General features: G+C 54.7%; 1 protein-coding gene across 5 annotated transcripts in view; it reads left to right on the forward strand.

The window, feature by feature from the left end:
• The window catches only part of HIP1 (huntingtin interacting protein 1), a 162,815-nt gene extending 140,106 nt beyond the window's left edge, over nt 1-22,709 (forward strand). For all 5 annotated transcript variants that reach the window (XM_077836896.1, XM_077836892.1, XM_077836894.1 and 2 more), the window contains 16 exons: nt 213-329; nt 625-726; nt 7,041-7,235; nt 7,762-7,909; nt 10,356-10,442; nt 11,219-11,326; nt 11,422-11,558; nt 11,949-12,059; nt 12,759-12,817; nt 15,428-15,521; nt 16,648-16,748; nt 17,085-17,190; nt 17,962-18,085; nt 18,355-18,416; nt 18,652-18,763; nt 19,505-22,709. In XM_077836896.1, coding sequence (XP_077693022.1) covers nt 213-329; nt 625-726; nt 7,041-7,235; nt 7,762-7,909; nt 10,356-10,442; nt 11,219-11,326; nt 11,422-11,558; nt 11,949-12,059; nt 12,759-12,817; nt 15,428-15,521; nt 16,648-16,748; nt 17,085-17,190; nt 17,962-18,085; nt 18,355-18,416; nt 18,652-18,763; nt 19,505-19,515 — 1,674 coding nt within the window. In that variant the 3' untranslated portion in view covers nt 19,516-22,709. The remainder of the gene's footprint in view (nt 1-212; nt 330-624; nt 727-7,040; nt 7,236-7,761; nt 7,910-10,355; nt 10,443-11,218; nt 11,327-11,421; nt 11,559-11,948; nt 12,060-12,758; nt 12,818-15,427; nt 15,522-16,647; nt 16,749-17,084; nt 17,191-17,961; nt 18,086-18,354; nt 18,417-18,651; nt 18,764-19,504) is intronic.
• Nucleotides 22,710-23,239: the final 530 nt, after the last annotated feature.

A 23,239-nucleotide genomic window follows, 5' to 3' on the forward strand; every position in this document is an offset into this window, starting at 1 on the left:
TCGTGCCCTGTGGGGAGCCAGCTTTGTTATTCCGGAAGCTAGTGGGCGAAGATCCCCTGTGGGGAATCCTCTCCCCCTACACCACACCAGGGAACAGGATTTTGCTCTGAGAGCAGGATGGGGCAGAGGTGAGGCATCAGCCCTGTCCAGTGACTGGGTGGGTGACGAGCAGGGGCTGACGCAGCTGATGAGTTCTTGCTGATGTTCCCCAGAACGCAGAGGTTACCAAGCAGGTAACGGTAGCGAGACAGGCCCAAGGTGATGTGGAGCGGGAGAAGAAAGAGTTAGAGGACTCCTTCCAGCGCATGAGCGAGCAGGCCCAGAGGAAGGTGAGTCGGAGTGTGCAGAACGCAGCAGGGAAGGCCCAGAGCGTGGGAGTGTCAGCTGGGGGTGCTGGGTGGGTAGAGCCCAGCGTGAGGGAGTCTGTGCAGTAGAGATAGGTCTACAGTCTTGTGCCCGCGGGACGGTACAAGCGAGGAGTGAGAGGGGAGAAGGCTGCAGATTGGTGATGTGATCAGATCCTGAGCTCGCAGCTAAGGTCTCCAGTGGGTAACGAACAGCCCAGGGGCAGGGAGTGCCACCCTGTGATGTGCACACTCAGGGTTACTTCTGCTCTGTCTGCAGACTCAGGAACAGGCAGAGGTCTTGGAAACCGTGAAGAGAGAGCTCACAGCCAGCAAGCAGGAGCAGCAAGCCCTCCAAAGCACTCTGAAATCCAGTTTGCAGGTGAGTGCATCAGTGACTCCCCTGCACCCCCTCCGAATTTCCCCCACACCCCCCTCCCCAGTTTTGTGAACTAGTTACATGCCAATTTAGTGACTGTTTGGAAATTTGAATTGAAATTGAAACATTAATACACACTTTAAAAGCATATACAGTGTATGATAAAATATGGGTATCTGAAAAAGTATCATAGACTTGAAAAGTATGAACATAGACTAGCTTCCTTATACAGCTGTTGTTTTTATGACAATGTCAGGGCGTTCATTTCAGTGGTGTTGGCCAACCTAATAATTTCAAATGATTTGTAAGCAAAGTCTAAATGAGCTCTCCCTGATGAGCTAGTGATTAGCTGGGGCTGCAGGGGAAGGCTTCAGGACCAGATTGTATTTACATTCACACCTAATCTTCCTAGGTATCCAGCAAACAGAGCTGTGTTTCCCAAGTGATAGATTTTGGCTGGGGTTGGGTTACAAATCACTTGGATGGGGAGGGAAATGAAATGTTGTTCTAACTGTATGAGTTTCATATTCTCTGTGTATATGTGGAGTCTGCTGCAGTTTCCACGGTGTGTATCTGATGGGGTGAGCTGTGGCTCGCGAAGGCTCATGCTCAAATAAACTGGTTAGTCTCTAAGGTGCCACAAGTACTCCTTTTCTTTTTGTATGAGTAAAGGTCAGTAGAACTGTACTTCGCCTGTGCTGATTGAGGCCATCAAGAGGAGAGGGTGGGGACCTGTCCCTCTCCACTGTTTAAAGACAGAGCTCATTAGGCTCCATAGATAGTCTTTTGTTCTGTTAAGTGACCATTGCAGCTGAAATCACTGATGATCAGGTCTAAGTGACAGGTTTCAGAGTAACAGCCCTGTTAGTCTGTATTCGCAAAAAGAAAAGGCGTACTTGTGGCACCTTAGAGACTAACCAATTTATTTGAGCATAAGCTTTCATGAGCTACAGCTCACTTCATCGGATGCAAGTGCTTAGTCCTGCTGTGGGGACAGTGTTTCTGTGGAAGACACAGCCCAGACTGCACTAGCTGCAAGGTTTCCCACACTGAGAGCTCAGCTGAAATCACTGAGAGCTGGGTGGAACCTCAAGAGACCAACTCACAGTGGCAGGTGGCAGCAGAAGGTGACTGCGTAGAGCCATTGGTAACAGAGTGGTGGAATGAACGGTGGCACAACGAACAGCAGTGGCCAGAGTGAACAGTGAGCAGCTGGAGGAACCAGCAGGGTGCCTTCTTGCCCCCCACCTGGGAGGTGTACTCACGTGAAAGCACCTCTGAACTCTGATTCTCCACTGACCAAGGACAACATGGGTGAGTGGGGTGCGGTGGAGAGAAAAGTAAGGGGCACGTTAAATAAACATTTGTTTGTTGGACTATATTTTAGTGACTTTGCTCCAGAATGCTAGATTTGTGACTGGGAATGGAAACTTATATAAATATGTTTCCTAGTAGGCCAAGATTTTTAAAATGCATTATTTGCCAAGGTTGTTTCTCACATCATTGCTATCTGAGAGGTCATTATGTTGTGGAGTTTCTGTACTAAACATTTTTTTTATTATTAATTTTTACATAAGAATGGTCCTACTGGGTCAGACCAATGGTCCATCTAGCCCAGTATCCTGTCTTCCAACAGTGATCAAGGCCAGGTGCTTCAGAGAGAATGAACAGAACAGGTCATCAAGTGATCCATCCCCTGTTGCCCATGCCCAGCTTCTGGCAAACAGGCTAGGGACACTCAGAGCATGATATTGCATCCCTCCCCATCCTGGCTAATAGCCACTGATGGACCTAGCCTCCAGGAATTTATCTAGTTCTTTTTTTAACCCCGTTATAGTTTTGGTCTTCACAGCATCCGCTGGCAAAGCGTTCCGCAGTTTGACTTTATGTTGTGTGAAGAAATACTTCCTTTAGTTTTTTTTAAAATCTGCTGCCTATTAATTTCATTGGGTGACTGCTAGTTCTTGTGTTATGTGAAGGATTAAATAACATTTCCTTATTCACTTTCTTCACACCAGTCAAGATTTTATAGACCTCTATCATATCCCCCCTTAGTCATCTCTTTTCTAAGCTGAAAATTCCCAGTCATTTTAATCTCTCCTCCTGTTTCTGCCCCTAATCATTTTAGTTGTCCGTCTCTGTACCTTTTCCAATTCCAATATATCTTTTTTTTGGGATGGGGTGACCAGATCTGCACACAGTATTCAAGATGTGCACGTACCATGGATTTATATAGAGGCAGTATGATATTTTCTCTTATTATCTATCCCTTTCTTAATGCTTCTGAACATTCTGTTGGCTTTTTTGACGGCCGCTGCACACTGAGTGGATGTTTTCAGAGAACTATCCACAATGACTCCAAGATCTCTTTCTTGAGTGGTAACAGCTAATTCAGACTCCATCATTTTGTATGTATAGTTGAGATTGTTTTCCAATGTGCGTTACTTTGCATTTATCAACACTGAATTTCATCTGCCATTTTGTTGCCCAGTAACCCAGTTTTGTGAGATCCCTTTGTAGCTCTTCGCAGCTTGCCTGGGACTTAACTATCTTGAATAGTTTTGTATCATCTGCAAATTTTGCCAGCTCACTGTTTACCCATTTTTCCAGATCATTTATGAATATGTTGAACAGTAATGGTCCCAGTACCGACCCCTCAGGGACACCACTATTTATCTCTCTCCATTCTGAAAACTGATCATTTAATCCTACCCTTTGTTTCCCATCTTTTAGCCAGTTACTGATCCATGAGAGGACTTCCCTTTTATCCCACGATGGCTTACTTTTCAAAAGTCAATTTCAATTAAATACATTTTTTTTTAAATTTATATTTTTTTAGAAATGTAGACCTGTTATATGTTTTGGTGTAACTTGCATTATTCTCATGTTAAATTTGCATTATCCTAACAAAACATTTATTTTATTCATATCTCTTTTATATGTTGCAGGTCAAAGTGAAAATGAAAAGACAAAAAAACAATACAGCAATTTTTCCACTCAAAGGCCTCAAAAACTAACCAAGGTGAAGAACACATCAAGAACCAAGAATACATCAACATGTCATCTGAAGGTTCAAGTGGTATATCTACATCCGACCAGCCCGAAGCACAAATACAGCTACCTATTGAAGAAACAGCGTCTCCAAAACCTAAAGGCAGTTCCCAATGTTTGTCGGTCAAAGTGTTCCCATTTATTGAAGTTACAAAAGATGGCTACTGGTGCACCTCTTGCAAAAAGTTTACGAAGAAGGAAAGCTTACCAATGGCATTTTGGGGTGTATATGTAGGAGCATTGCCAGCAGATGGAGGGACGTGATCGTTCCCCTCTATTCGACATTGGTGAGGTCTCATCTGGAGTACTGTGTCCAGTTTTGGGCCCCACACGACAAGAAGGATGTGGAAAAATTGGAAAGAGTCTGGCGGAGGGCAACAAAATTATTATGAGGAGAGGCTGAGGGAACTGGGATTGTTTAGTCTGCGGAAGAGAAAAATGAGGGGGGATTTGATAGCTGCTTTCAACCACCTGAAAGGGGGTTCCAAAGAGGATGGATCTAGACTGTTCTCAGTGGTAGCTGATGACAGAACAAGGAGCAGTGGTCTCAAGCTGCAGTGGGGGAGGTCTAGGTTGGATATTAGGAAACACTATTTCACCTGGAGGGTGGTGAAGCACTGGAATGGGTTACCTAGGGAGGTAGTGGAATTTCCTTCCTTAGAGGTTTTTAAGGCCCGGCTTGACAAAGCCCTGGCTGGGATGATTTAGTTGGGGATTGGTCCTGCTTTGAGCCTGGAGGTTGGACTAGATGACCTCCTGACATCCCTTCCAACCCTGATATTCTATAATTCTATGACAATTGGTAAAAGTGGAGGAGCTTGGTTTGTCAAACTGATCAGCAAAGCCAATGCTGACAAACTACGTGAAAAGGCTGCAAAACACCAGGACTCTGGACTGCATCAACATGCAGAAAGCCTTATAAGCCCACTTTCAAAGCCAATTTTAGAAGTACTTAATGAGGCTGTTAAGAATGCTGGAGACACAACACAGTTCATGCGAACAAACATGGCTGTGGCATCCTACTTTCTATTTAAGTAAAGAGGTACCACACACTACAAACTGGAGGCCAATGTTAAGTGCACTGTGACTTGTTCATCCTGAAGCTGAACACTGGTTCCGAACAAGACCAGCAAATGGTCACTGTCTTTCTGCAAGAAACTCAACTGACTGACTAGAAGCATGTGGTGCAACAGTGAAAGACTCAACAGCTGAAAAAGTGAACTCTCTCACCACATTCAAAAAATTTGCATACATGGCTGATGAATGCACCAATGCAAATGGGCATCAAGTATTAAGTCACTGTGTACGTTATCTTGATGTCAGGGGTAGGCCAGTAGATGCATTTCTAGATGTTCAAGTTATAGAAGACACATTGGCTGCATCTGTGACAACCCACATCTTAGAAGAGTTAAATGCTTGTCAGTTGGACCCCAAACAGATGGCTGCTTGTGCATTTGATGGAGGTGCAAACTTCTCTGGAAGACATGGTGGAGTACAAGCTTTTCTCAGAGAAAAGTGTAACCCTAATCTCTCCTATACACACTGCAGAGGCCATCTACTCCAACCAGCGCTAGTACGAGCTGCAGAATCTTCAAAAGACATTTTAAAAAGCTATAAATTTAATGTCTTCATTATATTCTTTTTTCAGCAAGAGTCCAAAAAGATTGAATATCTTGGAAAATATAGAAGATACACTGGACTGAAGTTCAAATTAGTCCAACCTGGGAAAACCCGCTGGATTTCTCATGAGCGATCCTTGGCTGTTGTCTTAAAATTACTCCAGCCATTATTACTGGCTTTGGAAAGTATCTACCAAGATGGGATGGATCTAAGTAGTGAGGCTGGTGGATTACTTTTGCTACTACGTTCAGAGAAGACTATTGCCATTCTCTCTCTTGTAAATCTACTGTTGAAACCACTTTGGTCATTAAACAATGCCATCCAGGCATCTGCTACAACAGTAGTAGATCTTTGTCCAGCAATAGAAGCTACATTTGGATCAATCAGAGAGCTATGATTTAATTGGGGATCGGTCTTGCTTTGAGCAGGGGGTTGGACTAGATGACCTCCTGAGGTCCCTTCCAACCCAGATATTCTATGATTCTATCTATTGAAAAAGTACTGGAAGAAGCAAAGACTTCAGTCCAGAAGTTGACTAATGAAGGCATTTATATTGAATCCTTAAGTGAAGAAGACAGAAGTGTTTAAGACAACTGAAAAAATACACCGACTTGATTCTTAAAAATCTACACCAGCGACTTCTAGGTTCTGCTCAACCTCTGCATAGCTTTTACAGATCCCTGTCCTATAAAACACCGACAGTTGAGTGGAGTAAGGCACTACCAGCAATGGGGCTGCCGTGTGCTCAGGACAGAATAGAGAATTTGAACACAGAGTGGAATATCATACGACGAATGAATGAATATTTGACTTCAACTTCTTTTTTATCATCACTAGTGGCTCGACCTGATCTTTGTGCTCTGTTTCCTGGGATGAAAGAAGTAGGAATTCATCTCTTGCTACTCCCAGTCACAAAAGCTACAGCTGAGCGTTCTTTTTCATCATTGAATAGAATTTTGTGTTCTGAAAGAAGTCGCCTTCTGCCTGATTATGTGAATGAACTAATGAGCATATCAATTGAAGGAGTGGAACTACCGGGCACACGAGAAGCCACCAAAGATGAACGCATGGCATTCCAGAAGTTCATTAACAGAGTTGTGCAAAATTATAACAAGAAACCAAGAAGGATGTAGACGTAGTGCTTCATAGAAGGCTTGAGTAGCCAACTTTAATTTGTGTGATGATTTTAAAACATGAGTTAAATCTAATAAAATGGTCATGAAACACTTTTCAGTTTTTACTATGGTGCCATACAGCCCACCTTCACCCTCACAGTCTCACCGCTCATCAGCCCTGACAACCCCCCCCTGTAAATTCGAACACCCCCCCCCCCAATTTCAATTCTTGGGGAAACCACTGGAGCGCGTGGTAGCCCCCAGTGAGATCTCCCTGGCTGGGAGCTTGCTGCTTGTGGAGCAACAGTGGAAGTGGGTATCTTCTGGTAAGTCTGGGTGTGCTCAGCCTGCCAGCGGGACAGGCTGACGTCACATCGCAGGCGGCAGGAACTCGCTTTCCCAGCACACTGGGCTCTGAGGTGGTTTAATTTTGGAATATAGTAGGGGAGGAGGGATCCCGGAATGAGGGTGCTTGGTCCACCCTCATCTTTTCTCTTCCCCATTCCTCCCTCTGTTCCCTTTGCCCTGCAGTCGGAGGCAGAGCGTAGCACCAAGACAGCGGGCTTGGAGCAGGAGAGGGACACCTTGGTGGTGGCAGTGGCCCAGCGCAGCCAGGAGGTGGCGTCGTTGCAGGCCGAGCTGCAGCAGCTAAAGGACACTCTGGACAGTGAGAAGGAGAGCAGCAGCAGAATGCTAGAGACACTGCAGACCCAGCTGGGAGAGAAGGTACTGCTGTCTGCCAGTTTGGGGATGCCCGAGGTGGACAGCAACATGGCAACAGCCACACTCCATCCCCTGAGCACCCGGGCACCCCGACTTCCCCCAGTGCATTGGCAGGAGTCCAAGGGCAGCTCTTGTGTGAAATGCAGTAGCCCTAAGGCTGTGGAGCTGTGATGCGTGGAGGCTGCACGTCCCAGCATGCAGTGCTGTTGGCTCCTCCTGGCTTGGCTGCTCGGGTCAAGATGGAGCATTGCATACTAGGAACTGATAGCCCCAAAACTCTTCTTCCTTAAATGGAAAGATTAGGGGAACACCCCATGGCTGTGGTGTTTTAGTCCCCTTCTGCCCCCTTTCCTCCTGCTGGAAGGAACTGGAGCCAGAGCAGCCAGGTACGGCCCTTACTCTTTCGATTACATGGCTCTGTCATGTCAGTGGGCTTGCTGTTCTTGACCAGAGCCTCCTGGGTGCCAGGGTGCCCTGGCTGCAGCTTGGGAAGGCCCTGAGCTCTCTCCTCTCTTTGTGTGTCCTTCAGGAGAGCCGTGAGCAGGCCCTTCAGCAGCGGCTCCTGGACGAGCAGTTTGCCTTGCTGCAGTGCACGGTGCAGGAGGCAGAGCAGATAGTGCAGGACTCCCTGAACCGACTCGATGACCCCACCCACATCAGCTGCACGAGCTCCGCAGGTATGGCCTAGCTGCCTTGCCGTGAGGGTTGGGCTGGCTCCTCCCTCTGTTCTGGGTGTATCCAGCTGCACTGACCTCTGGCTGCTCACACACAAGGGGCAAAAGCTCTTATTAATTCAGGATTGGGTGCCATTCGGGGGGAACCGGCCCAGAATTCAGTCTCAGCGTTTGGCTAGCCACTTGCCTCCCCTAGGAGCTGCTGAGGATAAACCCTCAGGATTGCTCCCTGGCAGCTAAACTGGCCTAGAGCTAGTGCCATTGACTGCAGCTTCCGGGGTAATAACCCCACTCACCCTCGCTCAGGCAGTGCTTGGCCAGCGCCAGGCATTTCAGGGGTGTCTCACAGAGTTGCAGTAGAGTGTGTGGGCACATACAGACCCGTGTGCGCCCAGTAAACTGAGTCAGTTACGTTCGGGGTGTGTCCCAAGGAATCATTTGCTGTCCCTCCCGAAAATCTTCAGCACAGATGAGTGCAAAGGCTACTCCTAGGGTAATTCTGCACCCCTGCATATGCGCAGAATTCACGTCCCCCGCAGATTTCTTTGCTTCCCCGCAAAAAAAATGACTTTCTGACAGGGAAGCAAAGGGAAGCTGCGGGAACAGTCACACCCCACTCCCTAGCTGTACAGGTACATGGTTTCAGACACCCGGAACAGCCAGTGGAGAGGTAAATCACCGCAGGGCTGGGGACACCCCAGCCAGTGGCTCCTACCTTGAGCCAGGATCAGCTGCTAGTCTCGGCTGGGCGGACGGGACTTCCTCTTCCCCTGCAAGGAATAGCTAGAGCTGTGTCAGACCCACCCCCAAAAACCTCTCCCAGCTCCAGGAAGTTCAGCAACTTCCTGTTTGCTGCCCTCATGTCTCCTCAGCTGCAGGGGGCGGGGTCATTGTATGGGGAGCTGCTCCCCCATCCATCCAACCCCCATGTATCCGGACCTCCCATACCCAGACACCCCCACCAAGCCTCACCCCTTACACCCAGAACCCCTGTAGCTCTCTCTACCCGAACCCCACCCCACGGAACCTCAACCCCTGCATCTGGAGCCCACCTGCACCCAGACCCCCTGCCTCCTGACCCCCAACTAGCTGCACCCAGACTCCTACCCCATGAAGCCCCACTCCCGCAACACCCAGACCCAGCTGCTGAGACCCTCATACATAGACCCCTCCACTGAGCCCCAGCCACCTTCACCTGGAAGCCCCTGCAGAGTCCCATTGCACCTGGAACCCCCCCACCCCCCAGTGAGCCTCTGTGCATCCAGATCCCCCCACACCTATACCCCCACTGAGCTGCCTGCACCCAGATTGTCCCACACAGAATCTTCTCACCCCACACCTGGATCCCCCCACACTGAGCCCGTCCACACTTGGATCCTCTCTGGCTGAGCCTGCCTGCCCCACACTTGGTGCGCCTGGCGCAGGGGGACAGGACCCCAAGGTGTTTCTGGGTCAGGTGCAGGCTTTGTGCTGTGTTAGGGTCGGGTGCAGCCTCACTGCTGAGTCCGTGTCCGGGGGATTGGGGAGCTACAGGGTGATCTTCCGCCTACATGCAGCCAGTGGCCTGTGCTCCCCACTGCCATGCTGATGCCTCTGCATTTATTTATTGACAAATAAAACTTGCAGAATTTTAAAATATTGTGTGCAGAATTTTTAATTTTTTGGTGCAGAATTTTTATATTTTTTTTTTGTGCAGAATGTCCTCAGGAGTAAAAGGCATTTGCCTGGCAGGAGGGGGCTCCGGCCATAGTGTGGGGATTTGGCTGAGGGCAGAAATCGGGAAGCCAGGAGTAGGGACTGGGTTGGGAGCTCTCAGGAGCTCTTTGCTCATATTCTGCCCCAGCCTACAGGGAAGGTTGGGATGACCGTCCTTCCTGTGATGGAGTCGTCCCGTCCCGTCCCCCCAACACACACACACACACGGCTCCCCCCCCCCACACACACACACACACACTGGGGAGCCCTGCCAGAGGCGACATCTCCTCAGGGCTCCTAGTAACTCTTCTGGAGAGCAAACGTTTTGCCTTTGGAAAGGACCCCAATGCACTGAAGTCCAGTATTCCCAGAGGTGGCCAGACTCCCCACAGGCCTTTCCCTTTGCCCTCGCTCCAGAGCGCCCTCACCGAGTGCTGTGCTCTGCTCCGCTCCGGGGGTGGCAGGAGCAAGATGCAGCCAGCTGGCCCTGCCGTTCTGCCTCCATCTCCGCTGGTTTCGAGGGGGTTTCGTTATGTAACTGGGGCAATGAGTGACTGGGTCCCAGAGCCCAGCCCCTCTGGACAGCACTCTGCATCGCTCAGTCGGGGGCTTAGAGTGGCTCAGGGGCAGGCTCTGCCGGGAGCCCCTTGGGCAGGTGTTGGCAGCAGGCGGATGGGCAGCGGGTGAGTCTGTGTGTAGCCCCGGAGGCTGCGCAGACTGCTGAGTACCTTCCGGGTCTCTCTTGTGCGTGCAGATTATCTCCTGAGCAGAACGTTGGCTGCCTCCGACTGCATAGAGCGGCTTCAGGGCGTGCATGGCAAATACCTTTCCAACCGCTCAGGTGAGAGAGCTGCCGGGGCCCTGAGCCCCCTCACTGCGAGCTCACCGTGCACCTTCCTCTGCACGCCATCGGCAAGGGCTACTCGGGGCTGAGGAGTGCTGGCAGAGCAAACTGTGGGGGCTTCCACAGGGATCCGGCGTCCCTCCAGAAGATCCCATCCTCTCTTCTTACGGATGTGCCAAGCCTCAGACCCCGCAGCCCACAGGCCAGCCATGTGTGTGAGGGACACAGCGCCCCCTCTTGGAGCCCTGCACTCAGCGTGTCACACCAAGCACTTGACCCTTCCCACAGCACCCAAGAAGCAAAGCAACAGCAGCCCTTGGCTCCCCTGGCCGCAGCAGGGCAAGAGCGAGCTCAGCTCCGGTGCAGAGTGCGAGAAGCTGAGTCCAGAGGGGGCTGGGCTGTAGTTCCCAAAGCCATAGCAGTGCCAGGGCGCAGTGAGGCCGCAAGCACTGGGGCTGCACACGCCCTCTGTGCCTGTACTGACCTGATACTGAGGCCGGCGTGCGCATGCATGGCTGCTGCGGACATCGTCCTGGGAAGGGGATCTCTGAGCTGCGGTGAGCGAGGGCTCAGGGCTGGGTCTGCGCCTGGCTCTGGTGCCCTGAGGGAGTAAGGAACATACCTGCTAAGCTGTCTTTGAATCTGATCCTCTCAAACCTGCAAGTCTTGTTTGCCCAAGGGACTGAGAGGGCAGCGATGGGGCTGGCTCAACCGCTGAGGTGGCCAGTGACTTAGCAGGGGCCGTCTCCCCCTTCTGTCTCCCTTGCCTGCAGATGTAAGCAGCCTGCTGCCGTGCGTGGCCCTATTTGCCCACCTCATCAGTGACACCATCTTGCAGGGCAGTGCCACCTCCCACATGGTCCCTATGGAGCCTGCTGACTGTAAGTATCCCCGCCGGGGCAAGGGGGCTGGGGCTGTTCCCGCTGCACGCTCCTGCCTTCCTCAGCCAGCTCTTACCTTTGTGGCCTGGTTTCAGTGCTGTCAGAGACGTGTAAGCAGTGCGGGAGCGAGGCCCTGCGCTACCTTGGTGCCCTGAAAGACGAGGCCTCCCTGGGGGGCGCTGACTGCACCGCCGTGAGAAACTGCCTGAGCCAAATCAGCGCCATCGGAGAGGTGAGAGGGCTGGAACGAGCTGGAGTCAGACCCCTCTCTGGGCAGGGGGCCTGTTTCGTATTGAGCAGCTGCAGCCTAGGACAGGGCCATAGGAGACTGACTGCTCCAGAGTGGGCCACAGGCATGCAAGGGCCACAGGCATGGTTGGGAGGATCCCTCTGGGGCGGGGGCGAGGGTCTCTGAGAGAGGCAGACCCCGGAGGCTGTGGAACTCCTCAGGAGATAGGGTCCAAAAGGGGAACTCCTGGGGTGTGCATCTGCCCTGCTCTGTGCCCCGTTGGGGTGGCTGCCCTGGCAGGCTGGGGGCTGTCTCAGTGTGTGTGGCCTGCTTTTTAGCCCTCCGCTGCCCCTTCCTGCTCGGGCCATTCACTCTCCCGAGTTCTTCTCCCAGGAGCTTCGGCCCAAAGGCCTGGACGTTGAGCAGGAGGAGCTGGGGGACCTGGTGGACAAGGAGATGGCAGCCACGTCAGCCGCTGTCGAGACAGCAGTTGCCAGGATAGAGGTGAGACAGGAGAGTGGCTGGCGGGGGTGGGGAGCTGTTCCTTGTCTGGCTTCACTCCCAGCAACCCCTGCTCTGCGGTGATTCAAACCAGCAGCCCCGGGGTCACCAAAGTAACACAGCAAGTGCCATGCAGATGCCACAGGGCAGACTCCAGCCAGTCAGCAGCCCACACTGAGCAACCGAAAGCTGCATCACCAGGAGCCTCCCAGATTCCTGCTTGTCTCAGGAGATCGCTGACCAGCCAGACCTGGAGGGCAGCTGCCTGGCAGCCCTCAGCTGTGGTTGTTGCAGCCAGGTGATGTCAGTGGCTGGAATCTGGTATGTTCCCTTGTGGGCCCGGACCCACTGTGGCCCCACAGGCTAATGCTGCACTGGGAGAATCAGAGCCATTGAAGGACTGCTCCAAACCCATCTCCTGTCCCCTCGAGCTCTGGTCAGGTGTGCAGCACGGTGCCGGCAGCTCAGGACAGTGCTTGCAGATGGAGCTGTGCAGTAGGGCAGTGGGGCGAGGGAATGCGGCTCGCAGGCCCTTGCCGTGGGCTTTCAGTCACAGTGCCGGGAGCTGGTCCCCGTGTGGGGTGATAGGGCCGCTGCGGTTGGGCTTGGTGATCGGTGAGGATCTGCGTTGTCCTGTGTAACCAGGTGTCCGCGCACACCCTGACCGTGAGTTTCACACCATGGCTCTGTTGCTCTCAACAGGATATGCTGAGCAAGTCTCGGGCTGGGGACACCGGGGTCAAGCTGGAGGTCAATGAGAGGTAAGTACAAAGTCCAGATCTACCCCGCTTGCTGTCTGCAGTCAGAGCGGCTCCGTGGGCTGGTGCCATGAGCACAGGAACTGCAGGGTTCTAACGCCGAGCCCACCGCTGACTTGCAGGGGGGCTGCAAACAGAGATTGTGGCCCTGGCCAGGCGCCCAGCGTGGCTGAGAGGACTCCCGCCTGTGAAGCGCAGTGAAAGGGCTGATTCATGCTGAGCAACAGTAAAACCATTAAAACATCACAGTCAAGCAGTGAAAGCAAAGGAAGATGCTAAATACAACAGGGGGAGGGGTCAGCGGTGCTTGTAGTAAAGACAAGAATGCTTGGGGTTTTCCCACGACCTCGCTATGTTCCAGGGACAGCGGGGAGGCTGTTATGGGGAGCGTGCTCCTCCCACCCCGCAGGCCCACCGCCCTGTGTTGCAACGCTGGTACCACTGCGAGGCACGCGGTATCCAAGCCCCGATGCCCACGCAGCCATGCAGGTAGCCGCGGTCTCTTGTGCGCTGTTTGAGGGAGAGCCCTGTGTTTGCCGGCAGCACTGGCTGTGGGGCAGCTCCCCACGCAGGGCACCAGAACAAGGCCTAGGCACCCTCTACCCAATGGGGAGTTCCACCCCGAGGGAACAAGCACGCACCCTCAGAGCGCCCGCCCACCGGAGCCCTTCTCGCTCGCAGCAGGCTGAGGCCAGAGGGCACCGAGGAGCCCGTCGTGTAGGGAGGGTGATGTTGCTGGGTGCTCACCCTCTGAGTGGGTGGTGCTTGGGAGAGCTGTGCCCAGCAGAGGAGCCCCATGAGCTCTGTCTTTCCTGCCAGTTTAGCTGTTCAGGGAGGGGAGTCTGTGGAGCCGTGAGGGTGTGAATGGGAATTAGCTTTGTACCTAGTCATAGAAATGTAGGACTGGAAGGTCTTCTAGTCCAGCCCTCTGGACTGAGGCAGGACCACGTAAACCTAGACCAGCCCTGACAGCAGTTTGTCCAACCTGGTCTTAAAACTCCAGTGTCAGGGATTCCACAACCTCCCTTGGAAGCCAATTCCCTGAGAGTTAGAAAGATTTTCCTAATACCAAACCTAAATCTCCCTGGCTGCAGGTTAAGCCCATTGCTTCTTTTCATTCCTTCAATGGATGGAGAATGACTGATCACCGGCCTCTTTATAGCAGCCCTTAAAGTATTTGAAAAATATATCAGGTCCCCCTCAGTCTCCTTTCCTCCAGACTAAACATGCCCAGTTTTCTAACCTTTCCTCACACGTCAGGTTTTCTAAACCTTTGAGCATTTTTGTTGCTGTCCTCTGGACTCTCTCCAGTTTGTCCACATCTTTCCTAAAGCGTGGGGCCCAGAACTGGACACAGCGTTCCAGCTGAGGCCTCCCCAGTGCTGAGCAGAGAGGGAGAATTACCTCCTCTGTCTTAGATACAACACTCCGGTTAAAACATCCCAAAAGGATATTCGCCTTTTTCACAGCTCTGTCACATTAACTCATATTCAGTTTATGACCCACTGTAACTGCAGGTGCTTTTCAGCACTGCTGCCACCTAGCCAGTTACTCCCCAGTTTGTAGTTGTGTATTTGATTTTTCCTTCCTCAGTGCCGTACTTTGCACTTGTCCATATTGAATTTCATCTTGTTCATTTCAAACCAGTTCTCCATTTTGTTTTGAATTCTAATCCTGTTGTCCAAAGTACTTGCAACCCCTCCCAGCCTGGTGTCATCTGCAGGTTTTATAAGCATCCTCTCCTCTCCATTATCCAAGTCATTAATGCAAATATTGATAGTACCAGACCCAGGACTGACTCCAGTGGGACCCCATTAAATATGCCCTCCCAGTTTGACAGCGAACCATTGCTAACTGCTCTTAAAAATGACTTGCTTACAAAATCAGACATAAAAATACAAAAGTGTCACTGCCACACTCGTACCGGGAAATTGTTTACTTTCTCCTTTTGTCCGTATGAAATTTTAGTCTGTACTGACTTCACTAGTGCTTTTTATGTAGCCTGTTGTAAAACTAAGCAAATAACTAGATCAATTGATGGACCCCTGGAATTCCTCTGTGTACCCCCAGGGGCACACGTACCCCTGGTTGGGACCCGCTGCTCTAGTTTGCTTAGGAGAATGTCATGTGGGACTGTGTCAAAAGCCTGACCCAAATCGAGATGTATCAAATTTACTGCTTCCCCCATACCCATTAGGCCAGTAACCCTGTCAGAAAGGACATTCGATTGGTTTGGTGTGATTTATCCATGACACATCCATGCTGGCTACTTCTTATAATCCTAGTGTCCTCTAGGTGCTTACAAATGGATTGTTTAATAATTTGTTCCAGTATGTTTCCAGGTATTGAAGTTAGGCTGACTGGTCTGTAATCCCCCAGGTCCTCTTTGTTCCCCTTGTTAAAGCCAGATGCTATATTTGCCCTTCTCCAGTCCTCGAGGGGCCTCTCCCCCAGGAGTTCTCGAGAATAATCCTGATGGTTCCATGTTTGCTTCAGCTGTTTCCTCAAGTGCCCTAAGATGAATTTCATCAGGCTTCTAACTTCTAAGTTAGCTAAATATTCTTTAGCCTGTTTGTTCGCTGCCTTCTTGTGAGCTGCCGTTCTCTCTTGCAGGATTCTGGGCTCCTGCACGGACCTGATGCAGGCTATCCAGGTGCTAGTCCTGGCTTCTAAGGACCTCCAGAGGGAGATTGTGGAGAGCGGAAGGGTAAGCAGAGCAATTGCTAGCGTGCACCCACTGGGAGAGCTGCTGCTGGCAGCCCCATGTTAGCCACTCCGTGGCCTGACACAGCGACTCCCAGCCTTCTCTGGCAGCTGGGGCAGATTAGGGTCTCCATAGTAGCTGGAGGCCACTAATTCAGAGCGCCAGAGAGAGGTTTTTCCTCAAGATCTCAGAGTGTGAGCTCTACATGCCCTGTAGCTATTGAGCCAGCTACCGGAAGTTTGGGCACCAGCCGGGAACCTGGCTGTTAGTGGAAGCCCCGAGCCCAGAGGCACTTTCCAACATGGCCAACTTCAGGCTTCAGAGACGCTTGGGAGGGATCCAGTTCCCGTCAGAGCCTGTCCCCGCCCCTGCGCTGTGTGGGTCCGGACCTGCCCTGCAGCTGTGGGGCTCCACACTCTGCTTCCCCAGCCATAGCGGGTTTGAACGCAATTGAATGGAATGACCGCAGAGCCAATAGACACTTATCGCTAAGGGAGTGATGGGGAGTCTAAGGTAGCAGCCGAAGCAGCTGGGGGTACCGGTGCCAGCCTCTGGGAATCGCTGGCCTAGGACACCATGGTCTTTCCATGGCTGGCAGCATCCTTCAGTTTGGGGCGAGGTTCCCCGGCTACATTGAGTCTCCTGTTGTGAGTGGCTGTGGGGCATTCGGGGCTGGGTCCTGCTCCTCTGAGCCATGGCAGTGACCTCCCTGGAGAAGCGAGGAGAGGTTTGGAAGAGGAGAGAAGCAGATCCAGGGGATGGGGTGGCCAGGAGGGCCGAGGGGAAGAGGGGGAGCAGAGTGGTAGGCCAGGGTGGGCTGGTCAGAGAGCCAAAGGCTGTAAACCCCTCTCTGCTGCCACGGAAGGGCTGCTGTCTGTGGAGTCCTCATTTCTGGGTCCGTGTGTCTGAGACATAAACCCTGCCTGGGTTACTGCTCAGCTTCTTCCACAAACCTCTGCACCAGCTGTTCTGGGAGCTCCTCGATCATGGTGCTTCTCCCCAGCTTGGTCATCATCCCGGCAGGTTAGGGACAAGGCAGGGCTGCCTAGGGGCCAGAGCGACTGAGCGGCATCTGCCGCTCCCTGGCCTCCCGTGCATCACCCTTGGGCCTTTCTCCTCCGAACGACAGGGCGCAGCTTCCCCCAAGGAGTTCTACGCTAGGAATTCCCGCTGGACGGAGGGCCTGATCTCCGCCTCCAAAGCCGTGGGCTGGGGAGCCACCGTCATGGTGTAAGTACCCATTGGGGCAGCGGCGGCTTCGCATTGTGAGGACTGTGAGCGAGACTCCGGGGGTCTGAGATGGGCGGTGAACATGTGAAGTCACGGGGAAGTTCAGTGCCAGTCCCGGCTGAGTCCTTGCCAAGAGTTCCCATGTGATGCCCAGTGAACTGCTGCCAGAGAGCTGGGGGCAGGCCTGTGCCCTGCCGGTGCCTCGGCTCTGGGCAAACAAGACTGGGGAGCTGAGTGCCACAATGGCATCCCCTTGCCCAGGCTGGTGGAAGAGTGGGTTGTTTGGTGTAGCCTGCACACTGGGGTCCCAGCCGCTCCCTCTGCTGCCTTCCACAGTGACGCCGCTGACCTGGTGGTGCAAGGGAAAGGCAAATTCGAGGAGCTGATGGTGTGTTCTCACGAGATCGCAGCTAGCACTGCCCAGCTGGTGGCTGCCTCTAAGGTAGGAGCTTTGCCCAGCCGCTCTCCTCTGTATACAGCCCGGTCTTGTGGGTGGGGTGCCGGCTGGCTTGCCTGCTTGGAATGGGGCGGCTCCAGTGGTGGGGATGGGAGGAGTTGCCAGTTTGCAGCAAGGCCCTCTGTCTTGGAAGCCCAGCTGATACCCCTGTGGACTGTTGCTCGCTCCTGCATCCATGATCTGAGCACAGGAGCTGACCAGGGAAGTGAGAGCACCAAACCCCCCGCGAAGTCAGCTACTTGTGATGGGCCAAAACTGCCTCCAGCACTGGCCACATCTCTCCTGAGGGTGTGGTTATGTGTCGTGGGAACAGCCCCGGGGTGGGCAGAGCAGTGCCTGTAGGGGGAGCAGGCCTGCTGCTGCATGCCCTAAGCCGGGGAGCACGGCAGACGGAATGGGGACATGGGTTGTGGGGGCGGGGCTAGCGTACGACTCCTTCCCCTGGTGTGGGGGCGGGGCTAGTGGTACGACTCCTCCCACACAATCCTTGCTCTTGGTGAGCGATTCTCCCACACACCTGTGCAAAGAGGAGGCTCTTTACCCCCTCCCGCAACCAGCTCAGTGGCAGGCCTCAGTCTGGCCCTGTGCACTAGCCACCAACATGGCTTTGGGCTCCTGGCAGCCATAGGCACAGAGCACATGCTGTGCTGTGCTGTGCTCACATGGCCCCTGGAGCCAGCCCAGCAGATGGATTGTTTCCTTTCCTGGCCCATCCCCTGCGTGAGGTGAGTGTGACCCTTCTCTTTGATCCGGCAGGTGAAAGCAGATAAGGACAGTGCTAACCTGGCCAGACTCCGGCAGGCATCGCGAGGAGTGAACCAGGCCACCGCCGAGGTGGTGGCCTCCACCAAGTCAGGGAAATCTCAGATTGAGGAGAAAGGTGAGTGCCAGGCCCATCCGGGTGGGGTAATCTCTGCCCAGCTTCCCTAAAGGGCTCGTCACTTCGCCAGCAGCTGTGTAGATCAGTGCCCCTCCCATTTCACTGTCTCCTTCCATTCGCCCATCGGGCCCATCCTTCATCTCGGTGTGCCCCCTCCTGGGCGTGTGCTCATCCGTCGGCTGGGGAGCCCGCTCGGCATTCTCAACACAGTGTCCGGGGGAGTCCTGGGCACTGGTAACAGGTACAACTTGTCTGTTCTTCCCCCACAGACAGTATGGACTTCTCCAGCATGACACTAACTCAGATCAAGCGCCAGGAAATGGACTCTCAGGTAGGGACATCGTCTCTTAGGCTGGCTAAAGTCTGCCCCATTGTTTCTGGCCTGTCGAGGGTTAACGAGGGGGGGTTTAGCGGACAAACACGCTGCTGGGGAGCTGAGGCTGGGGAAGAGTCCCAGAGTGGGCTGGGGATGGGAAGGTGTGTGGTGGGACATGGGAGGAGAGAAACCGGGACTAAGGCACAGCTGCTGGCCTAGGTGATGAGAAGACGTTCCCCTTCCCCACTAGGTGCGAGTGTTGGAGCTGGAAAACCAGCTGCAGAAGGAGCGCCAGAAGCTGGGAGAACTCCGCAAGAAGCATTATAAGCTAGCAGGCGTGGCAGAGGGCTGGGATGAGGACGGTAAGTGCCCGGGGATGGAGCGGGAGGGAAATGTACCGCCTGAGCTCAGCGGGGGGTGGGAGGGGCAGGAAGCAGACCAGCTGGGAGGATTCGCTCCCTGCCTCTTGCCCTGGTACCCTGGAGAAATCTGATACGAGTACAAAGGCAATGAGATGTGAGAGCCCAGGCAGCAGCACCACGGCCTTTCCTGCAGCATCTGTCCCTGCCGGAAAACTCCCGCCCTGGGACACAGGGGGCGGGGATCAGTATCCCACAGTCCTCATGGAGGAAACTGAGGCAGAGAGGTTGTAGTTTGCCTAGGGCCACCCAAAGAGTCTGAGCTGGGAGTAGAACCCAGGAGTGTCTGCGTCCCTTGCTTAACCCACTAGATGACACCTCTAAATTACACCGCAAAACAGACTCCCACTAGGAGTGCTGTGGGAGCTGGGGCTAGGGGGAGCTCCCGGCTACGCCAGCCCAGCCTCTCCCAGCAGGGGGCGCTGTGGGGAGCGGGGCGGGGCGGTGGTTGAGGAGACCATCCATTTCCTCTGAGGAGGAGTCCCTAGCGCCGGGCAGGAATAGTATTTGTTCTCCTCTAATGCCCGGGAGTCCCAGTCCCAGAGCAGGCCCCCCCCACATCAGGTGCTGCACAAACATGAAACAAAAAGATGGTCCCAAGGAGCTGACAGCCTCCGTTTGTTCTGCCCACTCTGAGAGCCTCTGACCCTCTGTCCACCCCTGCTGGTGTTCCTCCCCCTCCAGCTGCAGAGTAGCTTCCCACGCCCGAATCAGCGGCCGATGGATGCCCCTTCAGTTGGCCGGGACCCAGCTTGGTGCAGCTCTTTCTGAAGATACAAAATAAACCGGTGCAAAATCCGACTTGAAGCACATGTCCTCTGCGTTCCCAAGGACCCTCCTCCAGCGCGCCCGGCCGGGCAGCCGCCCCACCCTCGACTGGGCAAGTAGAGCGTGCAGAGGCCTGAAGTGCCAGGAGCAAGGCTCCCGCAGCCACGGGACACAAGACTCTGCCCGCATGTTTAGTGCAGCTGCTTTGGGGACCGCCTGTAGGTTCCGACTGTAACCCTTGGTTCATTCTTTGCACGGACTCTGAACCAGTTCTGCCTCGGCGACGTGCCCTGGTGGCAGCAGCTCCCAGCTGGCTTTCTGACCCCAATGCTTCACCGGCCCCGTCAGTGCAGACGCTGGCCCGGTTCAGAGCCAGCATCCCACCAGACGGTGCCTGTGTCGCGCTGGGCAGGGCAGGGAAATGCAACCAAGCCGGTTCTTCTGCTGGCGAGGCTGGGTGGGCTCTGGGCTCGCAGCTGGGCACACAGCCCTCCCCACCCCCACACTTCCTCTCCCACTTGCTGTTCTGAGCTGGCCCTGCGCAGCTCAGAGCCCGTGGGGGCATGCTGCACCCGTGGGGTGGACGACGAGTGCCTTTCACTGCTGGAAGATGGCCAGCGTGCCACAATAACACCTCATCCGCACGTGTCTTACTGCACTTCAAACCGGGCCGTCCCAGGGCAGCCAGCCTCCCGCGGCGGGGAGATGCCAGCGGAGCCCCAGCACGCAGTCCGTGGGAGCCCTGGTCCCTTAAAGCCATGTGTTAGACAGCCAGTGGGGGATGGGGTGTGGAGGCGCAAGACCCAGTCACTCCCCCAGGCTCCTGCAGGACGAGAGCAGCGCCTGAGTTACCGCCCTGCTATTCCCCGAGCCCTCTGTGCCTCGGGCTGACAGCATGGGAGAGAGTCCACTGAGCTCCTAGCCTGGTCCTGGGAGCTGAGCCATCCCCACCCCAGAGCAGGGAGCTGTCCCAGCCTAGTGCCTGGAGCAGATCACTGTCACCAATAAATCACTGTCAAAGGTGCTCCTGCCGCTCCATCACAGCCTCTGCCTTTGCCATCAGGGAGAGTTACCTGGGCCGCCCCGGCAGGTAATACGCGAAGCTGCCCCACTGGCTCTGGTCCCCGCCCAGTGGGAAGGCGACACTTGGACCCTGGCTCCAGCCATCCTGCAATAGGGCTCTTCAGGGCCCCCAGCTGCCAGTTCTCCTCGCTGATCTGAGCAGCATGGCTGGTACAGACTGCAGGCATCTGGTGCTGGACTGACCCTCAGTGCCCTCCGCTTTAGCAAAATGTAGCCGGGGGCTGCTACGGAGCAGAAAGCTGCTCTGGAATTTGGAACAAGCATGGTCCCCTTTGCTGCCTCTGTGCCCTCCATGCTGGCACATGGTTGGGCATCTTCTGTGCACTGTGAGCCCGCAGGGGCAGCCCATGGCCCAGAGAGCTGCTGTGGGGTTTGCTTGGGAAGCGAGGGATGGGAGCATAGCAGTGACCCCTGGGAACGCCTCTCTTCCCTTCTAGATGGGGCAGAGGAGGCTGAAGACGCTTGGTGGCCTGTGTCATTTCACCCCTTTAGCAGCAGCGAATCCAAAGGCAACCAGGGTACCTTTTGGCTCCCAAGGATCTAAGCTCCCCCCGCCCTGGGAGCCCAGCCAGCTGCTCGGAACGTGGCCACCCCGTCATTTAGATCCCCACCCCCCCGTGCTCAGACAGCACCAGCCGGGGACGGATGGGGAGCTGGGCTAGCAGTAACAAAACACTGTCCTGCTCTGCTAACGGGGCGGGGGCTTTCCGGTGCTGCCTCTCAGCCACTGCTGACAAAGCAGTCGGTGCTCCTTGCTGACACAGCCCGGCCAGTCCTGCGGGCCGCACACTGGGCTGCTTGTACCCAGCTGGCAGCCTGCACTGGGGCAGTTCATGCAACTCTGGGCCAGTTTCATCCCATGGGAATCCCACTGCAGTGAGCTGTGGAGGCAAATTTGGCTTTGAGTGTGTGTGGCTGGTCCCCCTGCCAAGGCTAGAGTCTGCGGGTCAGTGCCTGATGCATGTGGCCAGTTCCCCTCCCCCTGCCAGGGTGAGGGGCTGCGGGTCAGTGCCCGGTGTGCGTGGCTGGTCCCCCTCCCCCTGCCAGGGCTAAGGGCTGCGGGTCCATGCCCAGTCTCACATGCCTCTGGCCGGGATGGGGTTGCCACCTAGTTGGTCCCCAGTGTCTAATTTGAAAACTAGCTGGTTCAAGCCGTGGCAGTAGTTGGGCCCGATTCAGACCAGCTCCATGGAAGCCATTGCTGCCCCTGCCCACCCACCCTGTGGGCTGAGTCTGTCCCCTTGAACTATGGGAAGTGTCTGTTACCCTTGTCAGCAATGGCTGCAGCCGGGCCCCGGGGCAGGTCTAAGCTCCCAGCAAGGCTGGGTCAGGCCAGTCTGGCCAGTAACCCGCCTTTTCAGATAGGACTGACGTTTGTCCCTCCCGAAGCTGTCAATAACCCAGTCGCCAGGGCACAGCCACCTCCAGCTAAGCTGACGGCCATGGCCCAGCCCAAGCCATAGCGGGACAAGCCGGGACAGCCCAGCCGCTGTCCACGCTGGTTCTGGCGTGTAGCACCATGTGCCTCTCTGGGGCCCCAGCATGTAGGAGAAAACAGAGCCCCGGCCTTCAGACAGGCAGCACGTGGGTCCGGGGTGTTCATCACAAGGGCGCCCACGTGCCATCCCCAGCCCCGGATCTCTGACACTAAACACTGAACCTTGCTCCTGGCTGAGCCCAGGCGGCGCTCCCAGCCCCCTAGGACTTTGTGTCTGGTGCTTTCACTGCCTCCGCAAGTCAGCGTGATCCACCCCCATTCCACGCCCGCCGCAGGCTGACAAACCAAATACAGCCCCGGCTCCAAGGAGCACCCTTGGCCTGCAACTACCTCCAAAGCAATAAGAGCAGCAGCAGGCATGGCGGGGGGGCGTGGCTTACACTCCCTCCCCCCAGTGCGGGGTCCCACCTGGGTGGCTCAACCCCAGCTACCTCAGCTCTCCGGGCTGCAGCCCGCCCGGGCTGGTGACACAGGGACAGAGCCAGGAGGAAGAGCAGGGACAGGAGGGTTGTCGGAGGAAAAGGAGGGAGGCTGATGAAGGGGTTGGAGGGGGGGCCGATGGCGGGGTTCTGGGGGATTGTGGAGGAGTGGGGCTGACCGGTTCTTGGCAGGACAGAGGTGGGGGGTGACGGGAGGGGTTCTCGGCAGGATGGAGGTGGGGACTGACAAAGGGGTTCTGGGGGGCAGAGATGGAGGGGGCTGATGGGTTCTCAGCGGGACGGGGGCAGGGTAGGCTGACAGGGATCTCAGATGAATCTCGGGGAAATCCAGCATTTGTTTCCATGTGAAGTGACTTTTCCTCGTTTCTTTTTTAACTGTCCCGAGCCTGGGTGACCGAGCGTCCCTGGGAGCAGGTCCCGGAAGCAGCTGAGCAGCTCACCGCACCGTCTGGCCCGCGCAGGGCCCCAGGCAGCCAGCTGTTTCCCACAGAGCTTTTAATTATTGTATGTGGGGAGGGGGTTCATCGTCTAAGGTGTTGACTGTGGTGTCTCAATTTTTAAATAAATCTTTCAGCCCCGTGGTGGCAGTCGCTCTGTGGTGTCCTGGTCAGTCTGGGGTCCAACGGGAAG

The sequence above is a fragment of the Eretmochelys imbricata genome, chromosome 17 (assembly GCF_965152235.1).
Source record: "Eretmochelys imbricata isolate rEreImb1 chromosome 17, rEreImb1.hap1, whole genome shotgun sequence".
Classification (NCBI taxonomy): domain Eukaryota; kingdom Metazoa; phylum Chordata; order Testudines; family Cheloniidae; genus Eretmochelys; species Eretmochelys imbricata.